The sequence below is a fragment of the Melospiza melodia genome, chromosome 22 (assembly GCF_035770615.1).
Source record: "Melospiza melodia melodia isolate bMelMel2 chromosome 22, bMelMel2.pri, whole genome shotgun sequence".
NCBI lineage: Eukaryota > Metazoa > Chordata > Aves > Passeriformes > Passerellidae > Melospiza > Melospiza melodia.
The window spans coordinates 2724736-2744522 of record NC_086215.1 but is presented as its reverse complement, the minus strand read 5'-3'; the positions used below and the strand labels follow the sequence as shown (position 1 = coordinate 2744522).

Here is a 19787-nt window from a genome sequence, read left to right as displayed (position 1 = left end):
CGGGGCTCTTATCAGGGAGATGCAGCAGCAGGACGCAGCTCAGCCATGGGCCCAGGACAGCACATCCCTGCTGCCCAGCCCTTCCTGAGTCCTCCCCAGCCCCTCTGCTCTCCTCGGGCTCTGCAGGGCCCCCAGGAGCAGCACAAGGCTGGGACAGACCCAGGGAAGGGGAGGCCACAGCCCCAGCTGGGCCATGAGGGAGCCTTGGCCTGTCCCAAGGCCCTGCCCAGCCCGTGCTGCTGAGAGCCCTGGCAGGGCAATCCTCCCCTCTGATGGGAGCTTCCACCTCAGTGAGGTAAAACCCACAGTGACCTCCCACTCTGGGTGCTGCAAATACCACAGTCACCTCTTACAGACCTTGTAGAGAGCTTGGAATGGGAATGAGAAGGCTGAGGAGAGCAGAGAAAGCAGAACCAGGGGCTGTGACAGCCCAGAGAAGCAGAGGGACAAGGGTTAAATGCGGTGATTTGTCCTTCATTCAAATGAGGAGGAGGAGGAAGCAACTGGCTGAAGATAAAGGCAATGCCAAACTGGGCCATGAATATACACCTGCAAGACAAACAGGACAACAGATATTCAAGAGTTTCACCTATGGCTGATGAGCCCTCAGAGAAAATAACGGGGGAGAGATTTTCCAGCAGTATCCACTTCCAGAGGACATAAAGGCAAGTCCAGGCTGGGTTTGCTGCACTGGAGGAGCACAGAGAGACCCGAGGGACCCCCAGGGCACAGACTGGTGAGCTGAGACAGGTGAGCTGCCCTTCCCAGCCCTGCAACCTGGGAAGGGCAGGGTGACACAGCAGCCTGCCTGCCCTGCTGCAGTGCCTCAGTGAGGGCTCTGCAGCTGCCTGTGCTCCCTTCTGCTCTGTGCAGGGCTCCTCTCACCCTCCCAGGCCCAGGAGATTGTTGTGATCCCATCATGGCTCTGCCAGGCTGTGGGGCAACCAGCCCCTCTTTCCTCCAGCTCCCTGTATTTTATCCTCATAGTGCTTTTCCCAGGAAAAGATCTGATTATTCCCCAGGGTTGTGAGTGCATGGCTTGAGTCAGGGTCAGCTTTGGGAGTGGTCTCCTCACAGCTCTCACTGACACTGTTGCTCGCAGGACCAGCCACGTTTCTGCCTATCTGGGTTTTCAGGAGCCTGCCCCCAATGCTGGCCAGGAAGAAATCCTTCACCAGTGCCATCATCGGGGCACTGGTGGCACTCTCCATCATCGCCCTGGTTCTCAGCCTGGTGAGGGTTGAAGATGTGACGCTACCTCCCACGGTCAAGGTGAGCCCAGAGCAGTCCCTGAGCCCCTGGTGAGCCCAGAGCAGTCCCTGAGCCCCTGGAGAGCCCAGAGCAGTCCCTGAGCCCCTGGTGAGCCCAGAGCAGTCCCTGAGCCCCCAGTGAACCCAGAGCAGTCCCTGAGCCCCTGGTGAGCCCAGAGCAGTCCCTGAGCCCCTGGTGAGCCCAGTCCCCTGGGCAGGTGCTCTGAGCCAGCAGCTGCTCCATGGGGCTGGAGGGGCAGGGGGGGCAGGACCTGCCTGGCAGTAGCAGGGTGGGTTTGGTCCCCACTTCGAGGTGCAGGCAGAAGAAAGTCAAAGGGAAAGGCTCCTCTGGAGCCCATCCCCACTGTGCTGTGCCAGGTTTGGAGATTACCTTGGGGCAGTGCTCCCTGTGCTCTGCCAGGGCACCTCGGGGTGCCCCTTGTTCCTGCCAGCTCCCCCCAGTCCATCCCTACCCTCACACCATGGCACAACCATCCTGTCTCCCCCTGCCGTGCCCTGGGCATGGCTTCCCACCCTGCTGGGAGGGCTGGCAGGGCTGTGGCTGGGGGAAAAGGCTTTATGGGCAGGGGCAGGGGGCTGAGTGCCCCTGGAGAGGCCCTGCCCAGGCTGGGCGCTGCCGTGGGCTCGCAGGGAGCCCCAGAGATGGGAGAGCTGCTGGCCCCAAGGTGGGGCCAGTGCAGACACAAAAGGTATGTGAGCATGAAAGAAAATAAAACAAAACAGCATGAGGAAACAACAGGAAATGTTTGTGTGGGTTGGCATTGCAGCACAGACCTCAGGAGAGGGAATGACAGTCCCTTGGTCACTGTGGGGGGCTGAGGCCACGGCACAGCTGATGGGTTCTGTGCTCAGACAGGGGTTTGGGGGAATCTTCTGGCCCCACTGCCCTGGCAGGGCCACAGTGGGGCCAGGGCCTGGTTGCTGCTGCTCCCCCAGCTTGATTGTGTGTGGATTTCCCTTGCAGTATGGGATGGTGTTTGATGCAGGCTCATCCCACACCTCTCTGTTCGTGTACCAGTGGGATTCGGACAAGGAGAACGACACTGGAGTGGTCAGCCAGACCCTGTCCTGTGATGTGCAGGGTCAGTATCCCCCTGCCATGGCTCTGTCCTGCCCTGTTCCATGGTGGCAGGGGTGGCCTGCCTGGCTGGACAGCCCTGTCCCTGGGCTGGCACTGGGGCACAGGGAGCTCTGGCTGTGGGTCCCTGGGCTCTCAGCACCCTGTGGTGCTCCTGCACTGGGGGGGCTGGATCTTGATGGTGAATCAGTTTTTGCTCCTCCACCTTGGAGTGCTCCCAGCTGCTGTCCTGGCTGGAGAAGGTGTCACCCAGAGTGACACTGCTGAAAGCAAGGGAGACACAGGAGGGGAATGGACGTGTGAGTCAGTCTGGCCTCAGGGGACCAGGGGGCCCTGGAAAAGCACCTTTATTGCTAAGAGGTGACAGCCTCATTGCCCTGTGCCCTCTTGTTCCCACAACCCTGACCCAAGCCATTCCCATCTGCCTGTCCATCCTGACTCTTTTTCAGGGCAAGGCATATCAAGCTATGCCAACAATCCCCCTGAAGCTGGCAATTCCCTAAGGGAGTGCTTGGATAAAGCCCTGCAGGTTATTCCTGCTGAGAAGCAGAGGGATGTCCCAGCTTATCTTGGAGCAACAGCTGGCATGAGGCTGCTGAGGTACTGCTGGGGCAGGGGTGGCAGCAGTGACAGAGCTGCAAACAGCCAGGACAGGGAGGAGAGGCAGCTTGGTGGGGACACAGGGAGGGCTGAACTGTCCTGAGCAATGTCTGTTGGGACACCCCAGGACGTCCCAGTTCTAAGCAAGAGATGTTTTTCACTGCTTTGTTTGCTCTTCATCATTCCTTAATAACAAGGGGGTTGGGGTGCCAGCTGATGTGCCACCTGCCCAGGTGGATGGGTGCTGGTGGGGCAGAGGTAGGAGGTAACAAAGTGCTGCAGGTCCTGTCCTCACCTTTCACCAGCCCATATTAGCTCTCTTCAAATGGCAGCCTTCATTTCATGGCCCTTGGTTTTATGGCTGCAGATTATTTCTGTGCCCTGGGTCACAGCCTGAAGGTTGCTCACTTCAGAGAGCAAGAACAGCCCTGAGACATCTTCCCCCCTGGGAGGGCTGAACCCAGCCTGAAACCTTCCTGAAAACCCCAGAGGTCAGCAACCAGCCTGGGCACAGCCAGGGGGTGATGCTCAAACCCAGCTCTGGCAGCACAACCCCCTCCAGCCTCAGCAGCCAGGCAGGGAAGGGTGACTGGGGGAGGCTCTGGGTGACTGGGATGGCTCTGGGTGACTGGGATCAGGCTGCACTGCAGGGAAGGGTGACTGGGATGGCTCTGGGTGACTGGGATCAGGCTGCACTGCAGGGAAGGGTGACTGGGATGGCTCTGGGTGACTGGGATGGCTCTGGGTGACTGGGATCAGGCTGCACTGCAGGGAAGGGTGACTGGGATGGCTCTGGGTGACTGGGATCAGGCTGCACTGCAGGGAAGGGTGACTGGGATGGCTCTGGGTGACTGGGATGGCTCTGGGTGACTAGGATCAGGCTGCACTGCAGGGGAGGGGTTGCTGTTGCTCCTAGATTGGCAATGCCAAGCTGAGGCAACTGGGATTCACCTCGGATGAGCAGCTCAGACAAGCCACGTGGCAAGAAACCCTTTCAGACAGACTGCTTGCTGCAAAACCTGGGAGTATGTGGAACTGGGAGAGAACCAGACTTTGTTTGTGTTTCCTGTTGTAGTTGGGTATGTGTCCTGTCCTTTGCATCCCTCCTAGGGAACAGAACAGCTCAGCAGCAGAGCAAGTCCTGGCTGAGGTTGCTAAAACCATGCAGGAGTACCCAGTGGCTTTCAAAGGGGCTCGGATCCTCACAGGAGAGGAGGAGGGGGCCTATGGCTGGATCACCATCAACTACCTGCTGGACTCCTTCACCAAGGTGGGAGAAGGGTGCAACACCCACTCCTTTGCTTGTAGAGCTTTTCTGATTTTCCTCAAGCTTTCTCAGTGCAGGAGAGGTCAGGGTTGGCAGCTTTTGGGAATGAGCCAAGGGAAGGAGACACATCCTCTGGTTTGCCCACAGTGAGTGAGGAGGGAGGACTCAGGAATGAGGGTGTCTGCTGAGAGCTCAGGGTGATCTCCACAGTGAGTGGACAGAGGGTCTCTCGGGGACTGGGAGGTGAGTGCAGCACAGCTGGGCTCTGTGTCCCTGCCTGGGAAGCTCCATCTCCCTGCAGTGCTGGGAGACTCCAGCTGAAGGCAGCTCACACCAAAGCTCTGTCCCAGCCCTGCCACAGCTCAGTGCTGGGCTCCTGTGGGGGCTGTTGGAGGATTCTTGGATAGAAATCCTTCCTCCTGCCCCAGAGCCCTGCAGCCTCCTCGGCAAGGGCAAGTCCCCGAGCCTGTTGCCACCAGCCCTTTGGCCTGGGAGGGGTGGTGACTCAGAGCCAGGTGAGCCCACAGGTGAGGTCAGCAGCTACTGACCACCTGAGAGTGAGGGTCAGCAGCCACTGACCCCCTGAGAGTGAGGGTCAGCTCCTGCTGACCCCCTGAGAGTGAGGATCAGCAGCCACTGACCACCTGAGAGTGAGGGTCAGCTCCTGCTGACCACCTGAGAGTGAGGGTCAGCTCCTGTTGACCACCTGAGAGTGAGGGTCAGCTCCTGCTGACCACCTGAGAGTGAGGATCAGCAGCCACTGACCACCTGAGAGTGAGGGTCAGCTCCTGCTGACCCCCTGAGAGTGAGGGTCAGCTCCTGCTGACCCCCTGAGAGTTCCATCTCTGCCGTGGCTCTGATCACTATCCCAGCTGCCTGGGCAGGGAGGGTGGAAGGGTTTACATGCAGAGGCCACTGAATTTAATAACAAAATCCTGTTGTCTTCAATGGGATAAGAATTCTGTTCTCCTCTTCCTCCCCTGGTCTCATTGGCAGTACTCTCCCAAAGCACACACCTGGCTTCGTCCGGAGGCAGCCAACATTTTTGGGGCGCTGGATCTTGGAGGAGCATCCACCCAAATCACCTTCATGCCCGAAGGTTCAGCCCTGAGCCAGAATGAAGGCTCTGAGCTGACCCTGTACGGGTACAGGTACAGGATCTACGCTCACAGCTACCTGTGCTACGGGCAGGACGAGATGCTGAAGCGGCTGGCCCAGGAATTGATTGTGGTGAGCGGCTGCTGAGCCCTGCAGCGTCACAATGCCAACAATGCCAAGCACACACACCTGTTAATGCACAAAGTAAGGACAGGCAGGGCTCTTCTGGAGAGCCATCAGCAAGGACTGAGAGCAAGGACAGACTCCCTGGAGCATGGCAGGGCAGATGTGGAGAGGAGCACGGGTATAATGGAATCCCAGGCTGGTTTGGGTTGGAAGGGACTTTAAAGATCACCTTGTTCTGCCCCCTTCCATGGGCAGGGACACCTTCCACTACCCCAGGCTGCTCCAAGCCCCATCCAGCCTAGCCTTGGACACTGCCAGGGATGGGGAAAATGTCACAAGGGGCAGTTTGGGATTTTCTGGCTTCACATGGGGTGTGCAGAAGTGCAGGACCAGGCTTTTCTCAGAGGTGCAAAGTGCAGAGTAAGAGGCAAGGGGCACAAGCTGGAACATCTGAGTTTCCAACCAGACAAAGGGGAAGTTTCCCCCAATAGGAATGATCAGATATTGGAATAAGACCCAGAAATGTTGTAGAGTCACTGTCTCTGGAGATCCTCAGAACCTGATGGTTGAGGCTCTGAGCAGCCTGCTCTAGTTGGTCAGGCCTTAACAAGAGGGTGATCACAGGGAGCCTCCAGCTCCCCTGAACCTCAGCTACTCTGTGACCTCACAGCCTGAGAAATGTGAGCTGAAGACCTTTCTCAGGCCATCTTTTGGAAGGTCAGAGGTGAAGAGCATCTTTATGGAGCTGCACCTCACCAGCAGAGCAGCCTTGGTGAGCCAGAAGGGTTTGCCCTTGCTGTATGGCCAGGAAAGTCCCATATGTGACCCTGAATAAAGCTGGAGCTAAAACCAGAGCTAGAGCTGGTATTAGAGGTTTTAGCTGGTTTTAGTTTTAGCCTCCCTAAAGCTAGAGAGGGCTTTACACATCCCCAAAGAGGACCTTGTGGCCAGGGCAGAGACATTTTGGGTGTTTGAAACTGGTCTGCCTCTGTGGGAGAGGGAATGAGATAAAGCAGAGTGAGAATTAGTGCTGGGCTCATGCTGAGACAGGCAGTAGGGCCAGGACTGAGGGACAGGAGGAATTGGGAACGTGGTGCCTGGGCTTTGGGGAGGTACTGGCTGTGTGCACACGCTGCCAGGAGGCTCCAGAGTGTTGTTATCTTGTTGTATTTCATATTTCTAGAGTCCCATACTGTCGCAATCATATTTCTAAAGTCCCATACCTTTTCAGTGATATTTCTTGGGGGCAGTTCTTCACAGCACAGTCTTCTTCTTCTTCTTCTTCTTCTTCTTCTTCTTCTTCTTCTTCTACGTCTTCGTCTTCTTCTATGTCTTCTTCTTCTTCTTCTTCTTCTACGTCTTCGTCTTCTTCTACGTCTTCTTCTTCTTCTTCTTCTTCTACGTCTTCGTCTTCTTCTACGTCTTCTTCTTCTTCTTCTTCTACGTCTTCGTCTTCTTCGTCTTCTTCTTCTTCTTCTTCTTCTTCTACGTCTTCGTCTTCTTCTACGTCTTCGTCTTCTTCTTCTTCTTCTACGTCTTCGTCTTCTTCGTCTTCTTCTTCTTCTTCTTCTTCTACGTCTTCGTCTTCTTCTACGTCTTCTTCTTCTTCTTCTTCTTCTACGTCTTCATCTTCTTCTACATCTTCTTCTTCTTCTTCTACGTCTTCGTCTTCTTCTTCTTCTTCTTCTTCGTCTTCTTCTACGTCTTTGTCTTCTTCTTCGTCTTCGTCTTGCTGCTGCTTCCTAGTCAGGACTCCTGTCAGGCTCTCCCTGACCAGCCAGCTCACCCCCTTTATCCCAGTTATCTTCACCAGCCACAGCTGCAGCCCAATTAAGGACATCGCAGCTGCAGCCCATCAAGAACACCCGGGGCTAATCAGGGCAAGGCCTATACACAGATATTCAAATCCAATACAGATATTTTACTAGGACTCCTACCATACCAGAGGAGCTGCAGCTGCTTTTTGCTGTCCTCAGGGGTCATTCCCCAGCACGCGGGTCCTGCACCCCTGCTACCCCAAGGGCTACGAGGAGCCGGTGTCGCTGTCGTGGCTCCGCGCCAGCCCCTGCACGGGCGGTGTCCCGGGGGACAGCGCGGTCACCCTGGAGGGCAGCGGCAACGCCAGCGCCTGCCTGGCAGCGCTCAGGAGCCTCCTCAACCTCTCGGCGTGCGGCCACAGCCAGGACTGCGCCTTGGACGGTGTCCCCCAGCCCCCGCTCCGGGGACGCTTCATCGTAAGGCAAACCCGTCCCCCCTGCTCGCAAAGGCTCCCCCGGGCGGGGCTGTCCCCAACGCTGTCCCCTGGCACTGTCACCTCCCTGCGGGACAGGGCGAGAGGCTCCCCAGGCACTGCTGGGTACTCTGGGCATTCATTGCTGCTGGGGCCTTTGCCAGCCACACCTCCAAACGGGACCGTGCCGGGAATCATCGAATCCCAGACTGGTTTGGGCTGGGAGGGATCTTCAAGCTCATCCTGAGCCCCCCCGGCTGCACTGGGCAGGGACAGCTCCCACTGTCCCAGGGTGCTCTGAGCCCTGTCCAACCGGGCCTTGGGCACTGCCAGGGATTTGTTAATAAAACAGGGCTTGTCCATAGGAGTTGAGACAGCAGCTTCAGGCAAGGCTCTGGCTGTGCTGGCTGTGCTGCTGTCACCAGCAGGCACCAACCCCCAGCCCAGCACCTGCTGGGACAGGGACAGGGACAGGGACAGCAATGCCCTGGGACTACCTGGGCTGGGACAAACCCCGTGAAGGAAAATCCCACCTCCTGCTTCGGGCAGCTGCTGGGGGTGCCCCATGCAGCTCACCAGGGTTTCTGTCCCTGTTTCTGTCCCTTGCCTTGCAGGCCTTCTCTGCCTTCTACTACAACTTCAAGTTCCTGAACCTGACGGAGGGGCAGCCGCTGGCCGCGGTCAGAGAGGCCATCGAGGGGTTCTGCAGCAGGAGCTGGCAGGATGTATGCTGCTCCTCAGCACGGAGCCACAGTGGGACATGCAGAAACAAAGGGCTCCTGGGGTGGGGGGAGGCAGTGGGGACCCGTCCAGGGCAAGGCTCTCTGGTTCTGAGCTGTGTCCTACACAGCAGAGCCACCCTGAGCTCTGTGTGGAGCTGGGACTGTCCTGCATCCACTCCTTGCTCATTCTCCCTTGGGAAAAGGGCAGCCAGGGCAGGCAAGGGCAGCAAGCAGCTGGGCTTGGAGGTGGGGATGGGGATGGCGATGGAGGTGGAGGTGGAGGTGGGGATGGGGATGCCATGGAGGATGGTGAGAACAGAGCCAGCTGGTGGTACCATGCCAGAGACAAGTCAAATCTTGGAATCATAGAATTCCAGACTGGTTTGGTTGGGAAGGCTCATCTTGTTCCACATCCCTGATGTGGGCAGGGACACCTTCCACTAGACCAGGCTGCTCTAAACCCATCCAATCTGGCCTTGAGCACTTGCAGGGATGGAGCAGCCACAGCTCCTCTGGGCAGTACATGGGGGTGGATAAGCCCAGAAATGTGCCAGCAGCACCATGGGGCAGGGAGCAGGAGCCCCTTGCATGAAGAGGCTGAGATGGAGAATCTGGGGCAGGAGGAGCCACAGTAAGGTGCAATATGTGCCTCTGTTTCTGTTTGGAGTGTAAATCCTCTCCAAAGGAGTTGCTCTGCATAGAGAGGTTCAAAATCTCTGCCCAGCCCAGGAGTCTCTTCCTGGATGCTCGTGACTGTGGAGCCACTGCTGCTCATGCAGCACATTTCAGGGCTTTGTCTCTGCTCAGAAAGTGCCTGTCAATAACTCCCCTTCACCCCAAATATTCCCCACCCCAGCTCTCTTCCAGCTACCCCACAGAGAGCCCCAAGCGGCTGCCCAGGTACTGCGCCAACGCCAACTACATCCTCACCCTCCTGCTCCACGCCTACAAGTTCAACGAGAGCAGCTGGAGCAACATCTGCTTCCAGATGAAGGTGGGCACTGCTCCCAGCCCCTGAGGGGGAGCAGAGGTGCTCCTGGGGGAGAACCAGCCCCACATTGGGTGCTGGGGGAGAACCAGCCCATATTGGGGTCCTGAGGGAGAACCAGCCCTTGTTGGGGTGCGGGGACAGCCAGACCCTGTGTGGGGGTGCTGGGGAGAGCCAGCTCCACTCTGGGGTGTCCTGGGGAGCAGTGGTGCAGAGAGCCCTGCCTGCCCCCCATGGCACTGCTGTGGGCTGAGCAGGATGGGTGGGTGGCTCTGGGCCAGCGGTGGCTCCCCTGCAGGGCTGACCTGTCCCCTCTCTCTGGGCAGGGCTGACCCCATCCCCTCTCTCTGGGCAGGACTGACCTGTCCCCTCTCTCTGGCAGGGCTGACCCCATCCCCTCTCTCTGGGCAGGGCTGACCCTGTTCCCCCTCTCTCTGGCAGGGCTGACCCCATCCCCTCTCTCTGGGCAGGACTGACCTGTCCCCTCTCTCTGGCAGGGCTGACCCTGTCCCCTCTCTCTGGGCAGGACTGACCTGTGCCCTCTCTCTGGGCAGGGCTGACCCTGTCCCCTCTCTCTGGGCAGGGCTGACCCTGTCCCCTCTCTCTGGGCAGGACTGACCTGTGCCCTCTCTCTGGGCAGGACTGACCTGTGCCCTCTCTCTGGGCAGGGCTGACCCCATCCCCTCTCTCTGGGCAGGGCTGACCCCATCCCCTCTCTCTGGGCAGGGCTGAACCCATCCCCTCTCTCTGGGCAGGGCTGACCCCATCCCCTCTCTCTGGCAGGGCTGACCTGTCCCCTCTCTCTGGGCAGGGCTGACCCTGTTCCCCCTCTCTCTGGCAGGGCTGACCTGTCCCCTCTCTCTGGACAGGACTGACCCTGTCCCCTCTCTCTGGCAGGGCTGACCTGTCCCCTCTCTCTGGGCAGGACTGACCTGTGCCCTCTCTCTGGCAGGCCGGGGGTGCTGACGTGGGCTGGACGCTGGGGTACATGCTGAACCTCACCAACATGGTCCCGGCCGAAGCTCCAGCCAGGCTGAAGGGCCACAGCTCGTCCCTGTGGGCTGCAGCCATCGCCTTCATCATCCTCACGCTCGTCCTGGGGCTCGCTGCCCTGCTCCTGCAGCTGTGGGTGTAGAGCCTGGCCGTGTTTGGGAGCCCAGCAGGGACAGGCTGGGGCTGCAGGGCCGTGCTGGAGTCCCCCTGCTCCTGCCTGCATCGCTGGAGCCAGGCCTGGGTCTGTGCTGTGAGCAGTCACCTCCACAGCTCCAGAGAACTGGGGGCTGCTTTTCCGTGGGCCTGGCCCCCAACATGCAGACAGGCACTCTGAGGTTTCCAGAGGAGCTCCACTCCCATGGAGACACAATGGGATCAGCCTGCAGAAGCCTCAGCTGAGCCTGCGTGCCTGCTGTCAGTGCTCTGTGTGTCACAGGCAGGGCTCCATCCCACCCCTGGGGCTGTGGAGGGCCAGCCTGGCCGTGGGACAGTGCCCTGGTGCCAGCCTGGCCATGGGACAGTGCCCTGGTGCCAGCCTGGCTGTGGGGCATGGGGCATGCTCTCCAGGGTGCTCCATGCAATGCCAGCTCTGAGCGTGGCCACCAAGAGCCAGCGGGTCCCTGCCAGCTCTGCCAGCCTGAGGGTGCTCTGTGGGACCCCAGCTGGCCCTGGGCAGGGTCTGTGCCTGGGGCTTTCATGGTCTTGGAGAAAGAACACTGAGCACCCACAGTCAGAAGTGTGGTCCAGGCCCCTCCAGAGTCCATCTCATCATCTCATCACCGTGCTATGGCATGTCATGTCATCATCACATCTCACCACCCATCTCATCCTCTTCCTTTTCTCCTGGAATAAAGGGATTGATGTTCCTCAGTGCCTTCCTGCAGACAGCACTGTCCCACCAGCAGAAGGCCTGGACCCCATGGGTGTCAGGATGAGGCTCCAGCAGGCTGTGAGTCCTGCCCTGCCCATGGCCTTTGCCTTTGGTTCTGCTCGTTTTTAGCTGCTCTGTGGATGATTCACGCTGTTGTTTGCGTTCCCACAGTGAGCAGCAGACCTTTGGTGTCCCTGTGGAACACTGGGCACCTCACAGCTCTCGTCACACAAATAAACAAATAAATAAAAGGCAGCACATGGGGAAATGCCTGCTACTCTGCTTCCAAATCGTTGTGATTTTATTTTATTACTTCTGTCTCCCAGGTAAGGGCTGGTGACGACAGAGACCCAGGTGAGGCAGTGAATCTATGGGAGGTGTCCCTGCAGTCTGCTGGACTTTGGAGTGGAGCCAACAGGGCACAAGGACAGGCCTTTCCTTCTCTGAGGAGGTGTCTCACCTCACCCATCACTTGGCTGCCAACAGGACTCCCCAAAAATGTACGGGGGCCCTGGAAGCTGCCTCTGCCATGTCCCAGCAGTGTTCCCAAGTCACCCCGTGTTGGGAAGGGAGGATGAGCCATGGGGCACGGGGTGCAGCTGGACTGGAGAGGAACCTCATTGCAGGAGAGGAGGCAGAGCTGTGCCATCCCCCCTCACAGGGCTTCCCAGCCCTAGGCAGAGCCCTGTCTCACAGCTGTGAGGGGGGTGTTTCACAGCTGTGGGGAAGGTGTTTCACAGCTGTGGAGAAGGTGTTTCACAGCTGTGAGGAGGGTGTTTGTTTTACAGCTGTGAGGAGGGTGTTGCACAGCTGTGAGGGGGGGTGTTTGTTTCACAGCTGTGAGGAGGGTGTTTGTTTTACAGCTGTGAGGAGGGTGTTGCACAGCTGTGAGGAGGGTGTTTGTTTCACAGCTGTGAGGAGGGTGTTTGTTTTACAGCTGTGAGGAGGGTGTTGCACAGCTGTGAGGAGGGTGTTTGTTTCACAGCTGTGAGGAGGGTGTTTGTTTTACAGCTGTGAGGAGGGTGTTTGTTTCACAGCTGTGGGGAGGGTGTTTGTTTCACAGCTGTGGGGAGGGTGTTTGTTTCACAGCTGTGGGGAGGGTGTTGCACAGCTGTGGGGAAGGTGTTTCACAGCTGTGAGGAGGGTGTTTCACAGCTGTGGGGAGGGTGTTGCACAGCTGTGGGGAGGGTGTTTGTTACACAGCTGTGGGGAAGGTGTTTCACAGCTGTGAGGGGGGTGTTTCACAGCTGTGGGGAGGGTGTTTGTTTCACAGCTGTGGGGAGGGTGTTTGTTCCACAGCTGTGGGGAGGGTGTTTCACAGCTGTGGGGAGGGTGTTTCACCAGCTGTGGGGAGGGTGTTTGTTCCACAGCTGTGGGGAGGGTGTTTCACAGCTGTGGGGAAGGTGTTTCACAGCTGTGGGGAGGGTGTTTGTTCCACAGCTGTGGGGAGGGTGTTTCACAGCTGTGGGGAGGGTGTTTCACCAGCTGTGCCAGCTCCAGCTCACCAGGCCAGGACTCGGGACCCCCAGGACAAGCCCGTGGCTCCTGGGCACACAGGGGGGATTCCCAGGAAGCAGCTCCCTGCAGAGGAGGGGCAGCAGGACCCGGCCTGGCAGCCTCTGGAGGCAGTGCTGTTACAGCTGCTCGTAGCCCGAGGCAGGCAGAAGATGAGGATGAGCATGATGGCCAGCAGAAGGGTGGCTGCTATCCAGACGCTTCTCGGGAGCTCTGTGACTGCTCTGGGAGGATCTGAGGGGATCAGGTTGGTGAGATTGAGCATGTAGCCCAGAGTCCAGCCCACATCTGTGTTAGCAACCTGCGCAGACAGACAGGGAAGAGGGGTGGGAAAGGCTGCAAAGTACCAGGCAAACTAGAGAAGAGCCTGCGCCCCCAGGACCTGCTCCCCACCACCATTTCTGTGCCCAGCTTGGGCTGCAGGGGCCCCAGCAGTGACATGCACTGGGGGAGAGCACAAAGGGCCAGGCCAGATGTGCCAGCAGCTGTGTGAGTGTAGCTCAAGAGCTGCCCTGGGTATGGGCAGTGGGGCTGTGCTGCCCTGGCATCCCCCATCCCCAGCAGCAGCAGGGGGGACACAAGGCACTTCATGGCACAAAGTGTGGAAGCTGGGGGCTGCTGGACACTCTCCTACCTGCTGGATGAAGTGGATGCTGGGCCACGTTGTGATGATTAATTTGTAGCCTTGCAGGAGGAGGGTGAGGATGTAGGAGCTGGCTGCGCAGGCGTCACGGAGCTGGGTCCTGCTGGCCGTGGGGAACAGCTCCTGCACCTGCAGAGGTGGGAGAGCAGGGGGAGGCTGGACCCAGAGCAGTGCTGGAGGTGCCCACGCTGGGGAGCAGCCCCTCAGTGCAGCTGGGAGCAAAGAGACCCCGGGGAGCAGCAGGCTGCTCTCCCATCTCTCTCCAGGTGCACAGACCTTTGTGCTCCTCCTGGCTCTCTGCAGCTGAGCACAGCAGAGGAGGGGCTGGGGATGAGCCTTGAGGATGCCCAGTGCCCAGGTGAAACACACTCCTGGGCAGAATCTCACCTGCTTCCAGCTGCTGTTGCATATCTGCCTGATGGTGGCATTGACCAAGCTCAGGGACTGCCCTCCTGTCAGGTTCAGAAAGTGAAGGCTGTGATAAAACCCTGAGAAGGCCTGTGGGTGGCGAGACCAAAGGTGACAGGTTATTGAAGCACTCAGGGCACTGATGCCACCCACACCTAAGCAGGGGTCCCTGTAAGGCCCCGCTCACACTGCAAGGAGCTGGCAGTGACCCTGGGGGAGGGAGTTGGGAATGCTGCCCACACAGACAGGGAATGGCACTGGGAGAACAGAGGTCTGGGGCTGCCTGGAACACAGGTCAGCACCCCCCTGATGGTCTGCCAGAAAGTCTCAGAGCTGGCCCACAACCCAGGGGCTGTTCTTGCACTCTGAGCTGGCTCACACAGTGTCCCTCAGATAAGGCCTTCCCGTGCCCCTCAGGAATGCTGGCACGGGGCAGGAGGCAGAAGCCCCCTCTGAGCACACAAGAGGTTTGCAGATAGAGCCAGCTCCGAGGGTCCCTCTCTCCCCAGTCCCCAGCCCGTTCCACAATCAGTGGCAGAGGAGACACCCAGGCCCTGCCTTCGCCCTCCCCCAGGCAGGGCCCGGAGGCTGCTTACCAAGAACTGTCCCCGCACGGGGGGCTGATAGACCCCATTGAAGCCGCACGGCCCCTGCGCCCCGCAGCTGAAGTTGAAGAGTCTCCGCACGGCCGCGTCACACGCGGCTGGGTCCCCTGTCCCCGTCACCGTGAGGACAAGGCCAGGGCTGGCTGAGCTGGGCGCACGCACACAGGGGCTGTCGTAGAGCTCTGCCACGGTGACGTTCTCCTGGTACCCCTGGGGGTAGCAGGGGTGCTTGATCTGGCTACTCGGGCTGGCCTGGAGAGAGATGGAGCCATTAATGGGGCTGCAGTGCCACTGAGACCTTCCCACAGCCCCTCCCAAAAAGCAGGACTACACCCCAGGAGGACTGCATGCACCCCACCTGGGAACTCCCTGAGCAGCCCTGGCTCCTGCAGCGCTGGGCTCTGCCTCTGCCCCCGGGCAGCAGTGCAGGGACTGTGCTGGGAAACCTCTCTCTGGGCAGGAATGGAGCAAGGCCAAGAGCATGGTGACAGCAGAGAAACTACACATACAGCTGGGCTGGGGGAATTACAAAAAATGCCGCTGCACGTCAAGATGTGGGGAGAAGGGAGCCCTGGCTGGCAACCACCACCACCTTCCACCCAAATGAGGCAATTTTTTGCTTCCCTAGTTAAAACCCAAGCCTCTGCCAATTCCCAACTCTTGGCCCACAGGCACGCCCAGCGCTGCAGGGGGAGATGTGCCACGGCACTGGGAGATGGCTGAGCAGCCCCCGTGCCCCGTGGCACCTGGTGCAGAGCTGCCAGCAGCATCTTCAGGGCCTGGCTCTGCCCGTAGCACAGGTAGCTGTGGCTGTACAGGGAGTAGTTGGTGCCGTAGAGCCGGAAGAACACGGACGTGTTCCTGTCCTCCGCGGGGACCCCGGGCTGGAAGGTGATCTGCGTCGAGGCACCGCCGAGGTCCAGAGCTCCCAGAACCTCGGTGTCCTGGGGATGTTCCCATTTCTCTGCAAACGAGAACTGGCCCAACACACAGCAAGGCTTAGCCTCAACTGCAGCACTCACACTCCCTTCCCGCAAGGACTTGGGGGCCCCAGGGGCACCTTCCACCTGCTCCTGGCTCCCTGATTTATCCCTGCCTGCCCACATCCTCCTCAACCCACGGACACTTCCACGGAGCACTCAGGTGTGGCCTCTTGGCTGCTGCACATCTGCTGGGATCCAGACACTTGGAGCAGAGAAAAAGGAACCCTGTACCCTGGAGGCCGATCCCGCTGCCAGATCCCTGGCACCCCAAAATCCACCCCTTGTGTGTCAGCACACGAGAGCACAGGGCCAGGCTGAGCTGGACACAAAGATCCTGTTAATCCCATTAATGAGGTGGAATCTGCAGCCCACAACCACAGGGAACCTTTGGCTGCCTGACCAGTGCCCCAAAGCTCCATTCCTCCCTCCTCTGCAGGTAAGGAAAGCTGCTGCAGCTCAGACAGGGACGTTCTCTCCACTGGCCCTGCCCTGCCCTCTCCCCAGCTGCACCTTGACCAGTGTCTCCAGCAGGTAGTTGACAGTGATCCAGCCAAAGGAGCCCTCCTCGCTGCCCGTCAGGATCCGGGCTCCGCGGAAATCCACAGGGTACTCCCCAATGGCCTTGGACACCTCGGCCAAGACCTGCTCGGCCTTGCTGCTGTTCTCCTCCCTGCCGGCAAAGGCACAAACACCTCAGGTGCTGCACGCCCCGCCTGGCAGCTCTGGCAGCCGGGCTGGCACTGAGAGGCCGCCGTGCCCCGCCAAGGAGCTGCTCCCGACATCTCTCCAGCACCGCCAGCGGCTCTCCCGAACACGCCGTGGCACCGCGGGCAGGGCCGCTCTGCCCATGCCCACGGCCTGGCCGGGCAGCACCCCCGTGCCCCGGCCCCCGTGCCCCGGTGCCAGCCCCGGCTCCGGCGCCGAGCGGGAAGGGCGGGAGGTGCCGCTACCTCAGCAGCCGCATGCCGGCCGTGGCCCCCAGGTACGTGGGGGTCTCCTGCTGCTGCTCGGCCGGGACGATCTTCATGGCCCTGTCCAGGCAAGGCTTCAGGCTGGCGCCAGCCCCCGCGGGGTTGTCTGCGTAGCTGGAGATGCCGGGTCCTGCCACAGGGAACCGGTGATGGAGAGAGCCCAGCGCCACCCCGCAGGGACGGCACAGAGGGGGACATGTTCAGACACACTCAGGTGTCCCTGCTCAGACACACTCAGGTGTCCCAGCCATAGCGCCTGCCCTGCTCGGTTTGGAGCTGCAGATACCAGAATGCAAACTGCTCCCCCAGGAGCTGGCAGGTCCCACCTGAGTGGAGACAGGGGATTGCTCAGGGAGTTGTGCAGTGCTTTGTGGAGGCCCTGTGGGCACGCGAAGCTGGACATAATGAAAGAAGGTGTGAACAGATGTGGTAAGAAGAGCCAAGGAAAGTGAGGCAGGGGAGAAGGAGCAACGGGCACATCCGGCATCCCAAGCCGTGAGGTGATGCACATCTGGAGAGGACTGGCTGCAGGATCTGAGCTAAGTGGGGGCCCAATTCCTCCCCCACCTTTGCACCTCCCAGTGACTCTACGGCTCCCCCAGGTGCAGACAATCCCGACCCTTTCCTATGACTCCTCTCAGGGCAATCTCCCTTCAGCCCAGAGCAGGCTGAAAGGGATCAGTGACGGTGCTGTGAGGGTTTGGGACAGCGCTCCAGGAGGCTGCGAGAGAGGGAGAGCAGAGCCCAGCACTCACCGGACACTGAGCAGGCCTCCACCTGGGACACGATGCCCGTGCCGTTCTCCTTGTCCGCGCGCCACCGGTAGATGTAGAGGGACGTGTGTGTGGAGCCAGCGTCAAACACCAGGCCGTGCTGGGGAGCAGAGGGGGACACGGGCTCACAGCTGGCCCAGGGCTGCACCAAGAGCCACGGGGGTTTCTGAGAGCTTCTGCTCCTGCTTCCCCTGTAGGACCACGAGCAGCAGAGGTCTGCACATCACCCTCCCTTCAGCAGCCCTGCTCCACCTCTAACAGCCCCGGGTTCGCCGCTCCAGCGAGTCCCAGCCCAGGAAGGACGCGCGGGTCAGCGGGGTGAGTCGCAGAGCAGGGAGGCACCCAGGCATGGCCCAAAGCTCAGGCTGCTCCCAGGCCTTTAGCAAATCTGACAAAACCTGGCATTTTTTAGCAGATCAGCCGCAGAAAGCAGTAGGGAAGAGAGGTGAGAATCCAACAGGTGGTCTGGATGTCTGAAAACAGGGAAGAGAGTGACTGGGGTGGCAGATGGAGCAGCTGTGGAGAGGAGGCTGCACTTCTCTCTCCCACCTTTACCAAGCAGCCAGGACTGTGGTTTGGGGGAGGCTGATCTGCCCAGTGCCACCTTGATGAGGCTGAGTCCTGAAAAACTGGGCTGATCATGGGGAAACTTGCAAGCTGAGAGGAAGGCAGGGCTGATGGAAGAATTCGAGATAGAAAGGGTTGGTGGGATTCGCAGGCTCCCTCAGGTCTCACTGGACACCTACTTTGATTCTGGTAGGAAGGACAGCATCCTTTGCCGGGAGCAGGACCAGGACGAAGACGACCACGGTCAGCAGGGCCAGCACGGCCGCCGAGCCGCAGCCCACCGCCCTGAGCAGGCGCGGCGACATCGATGGGCTCTGGGGAGGTCTGCAGGGAGGGATGGATTGGGGAGGGGTCACTGGCGAGGGATGGTCTTTGGGAGGTTTGTGGGGAGGCGTGGTCTCTAGGAGGAGGGTCTGCAGAGAGGGACTGTGGGCAGGGGCGGCTTTTGGGCGGAGGGTGTGTGGGGAGGGAGGAGGGTTTGGGGGGAGGGATGGTCTTTGGGAGGAGGGTTTGGGGGGAGGGATGGTCTTTGGGAGGAGGGTTTGGGGGGAGGGATGGTATTTAGGAGGCGGGTCTGTGGGGCGGGATGGGCTTTGGGAGGAGGATGTGCGTGAGGGATACTCATTGGGAGGATCTTTGGGAAGGGGGACTGGGGATCTTTGGGAAGGTCTGAGAGGAGGAAGGGACTTTGCCCGAGGAGCCCCAAGCCGCCTGTCTCTGCCCCGAGCCTCCAGCCTCTCCGGGGATCCCCTTCTCCCTGTAGTTCGCGGTCCCCCCCACCTCCTAAGTGACTCCCTGGGACCCGAGCTGGGCGAATGGGGACACCATGAACTTGTCTGGCCCCGAGCCGCCGGGAAGGGGCAGGGGCGAAGCTCCCGCCTGCCGCGGCCCGACCGTCCCGTACCTGTGCCCGGAGCCCTCTCCGTCCCTCGGTGGGGCGGCGATCGGGGCACGGCCCGCTCCCCGCCGGCCCCGGGCCCACGCCGCCCCGGCGGAGCAGAGCGAAGCGAAAGCAAAGCTGAGCCGCTCTCGGACGTCCGGGTCCGGCCCCGGCCGGGGCGGGCTCTGGGCGCTGCCGCGGGCGGAAAGAGCGGAGAGCTCGGGGCTGTGGCTGCCCGCACCGGACACCGGCCCCGGCCTGCCTGTCCCTGCCCGCCTGCTTCCTCCCTGTCCCTCTGGCTGTGCCTCTGCCTGCTCCCTGCCTGTTCTTCTGCCTGCTCCCTGCCTGTTCTTCTGCCTGTCCTCCTGCCTGGTTCCACCCTGTCCCCCTCCCTGTCCCTCTGCCTGCTCCCTGCCTGTCCTTCTGCCTGCTCCCTGCCTGACCCTCTGCCTGCCCTTCTGCCTCCTCTCTCCCTGTCCCTCTGCCTGCTCCCTGCCTGTACCCCTGGCTTTGCCCTGTCTGTCCCTCTGCCTGTCCCCTCCTTGCACCCTGCCGCTCCCTCCCTTACTCTGCCTCCCCCCTGCCTGCCCCACGCTCCCGCACTCTGCCCGCTCCCTGCCCGCACTGTCCCAAAGCCACGGGACTCTGGCCATGGACAGCTGCTGGCCATGGGGACAGAAGGGACCCTGGCAGTGGGGGTGGCTCCCTAACCGTGGGGACAGCTCGGTGCCTGCCCGTGGGGATGGATCCCACGTGGATGGCTGTGGGGATGGATCCCACGTGGATGGCTGTGGGGATGGATCCCACGTGGATGGCTGTGAGGACAGGTCCTTCCTGTTTCTGTCCCGAGCCCCGCTGCCAGCCTGGCTTGCGGGGGTCCCGCAGAGCCGGGCGACAGCCGGGTGACAGCCGGGTGACAGGGCAGACTCGGCCCCTCACGGCGTTTGTGCCGCAGGTCTGACAGGGGTGTCTGAGGCTCCCGGAGCTCAGCTGCTGCCTCCGGCGCCAGGCGCTCGCAGGCTCCGGGGGCTGCTCGGGATCTCGCTGTCCCCTCGCTGATCTCCGCGGGCAGCGCAGCCCCCCCGGCCCCGGGCGGAGCGCGCCAGGCTGTGCCGCTCCTCCAGCAGCGAAGTGGTTAATCCCGGATGCTCTTATCACCCCGGCTCTCCAGCCCCGCTGCCTCCCGGCCAAGCGCTCT

At 60.5% G+C, this 19787-nt stretch overlaps 2 protein-coding genes across 2 annotated transcripts; one reads left to right on the top strand and one right to left on the bottom strand.

Annotated features, from left to right (window-relative positions):
* Positions 1-1149: 1149 nt before the first annotated feature.
* LOC134428149 (ectonucleoside triphosphate diphosphohydrolase 8-like) lies at positions 1150-10828 on the top strand. The gene is made up of 9 exons (XM_063174575.1): positions 1150-1272; positions 2236-2353; positions 2799-2949; positions 4060-4219; positions 5213-5446; positions 7417-7674; positions 8285-8395; positions 9249-9386; positions 10333-10828. The coding sequence occupies exons 1-9, from the start codon at positions 1150-1152 to the stop codon at positions 10513-10515; spliced, it is 1476 nt and encodes a 491-aa protein (XP_063030645.1). The 3' UTR covers positions 10516-10828.
* Positions 10829-11504: 676 nt separating this feature from the next.
* Positions 11505-18029, bottom strand: LOC134428148 (ectonucleoside triphosphate diphosphohydrolase 8-like). The gene is made up of 9 exons (XM_063174574.1): positions 17889-18029; positions 17125-17242; positions 16349-16499; positions 15909-16068; positions 15162-15392; positions 14407-14667; positions 13790-13900; positions 13394-13531; positions 11505-13060 (listed from the first exon to the last, which is right to left on the bottom strand). The coding sequence occupies exons 1-9, from the start codon at positions 18012-18014 to the stop codon at positions 12746-12748; spliced, it is 1611 nt and encodes a 536-aa protein (XP_063030644.1). The 5' UTR covers positions 18015-18029; the 3' UTR covers positions 11505-12745.
* Between the last annotated feature and the right edge of the window lie 1758 nt (positions 18030-19787).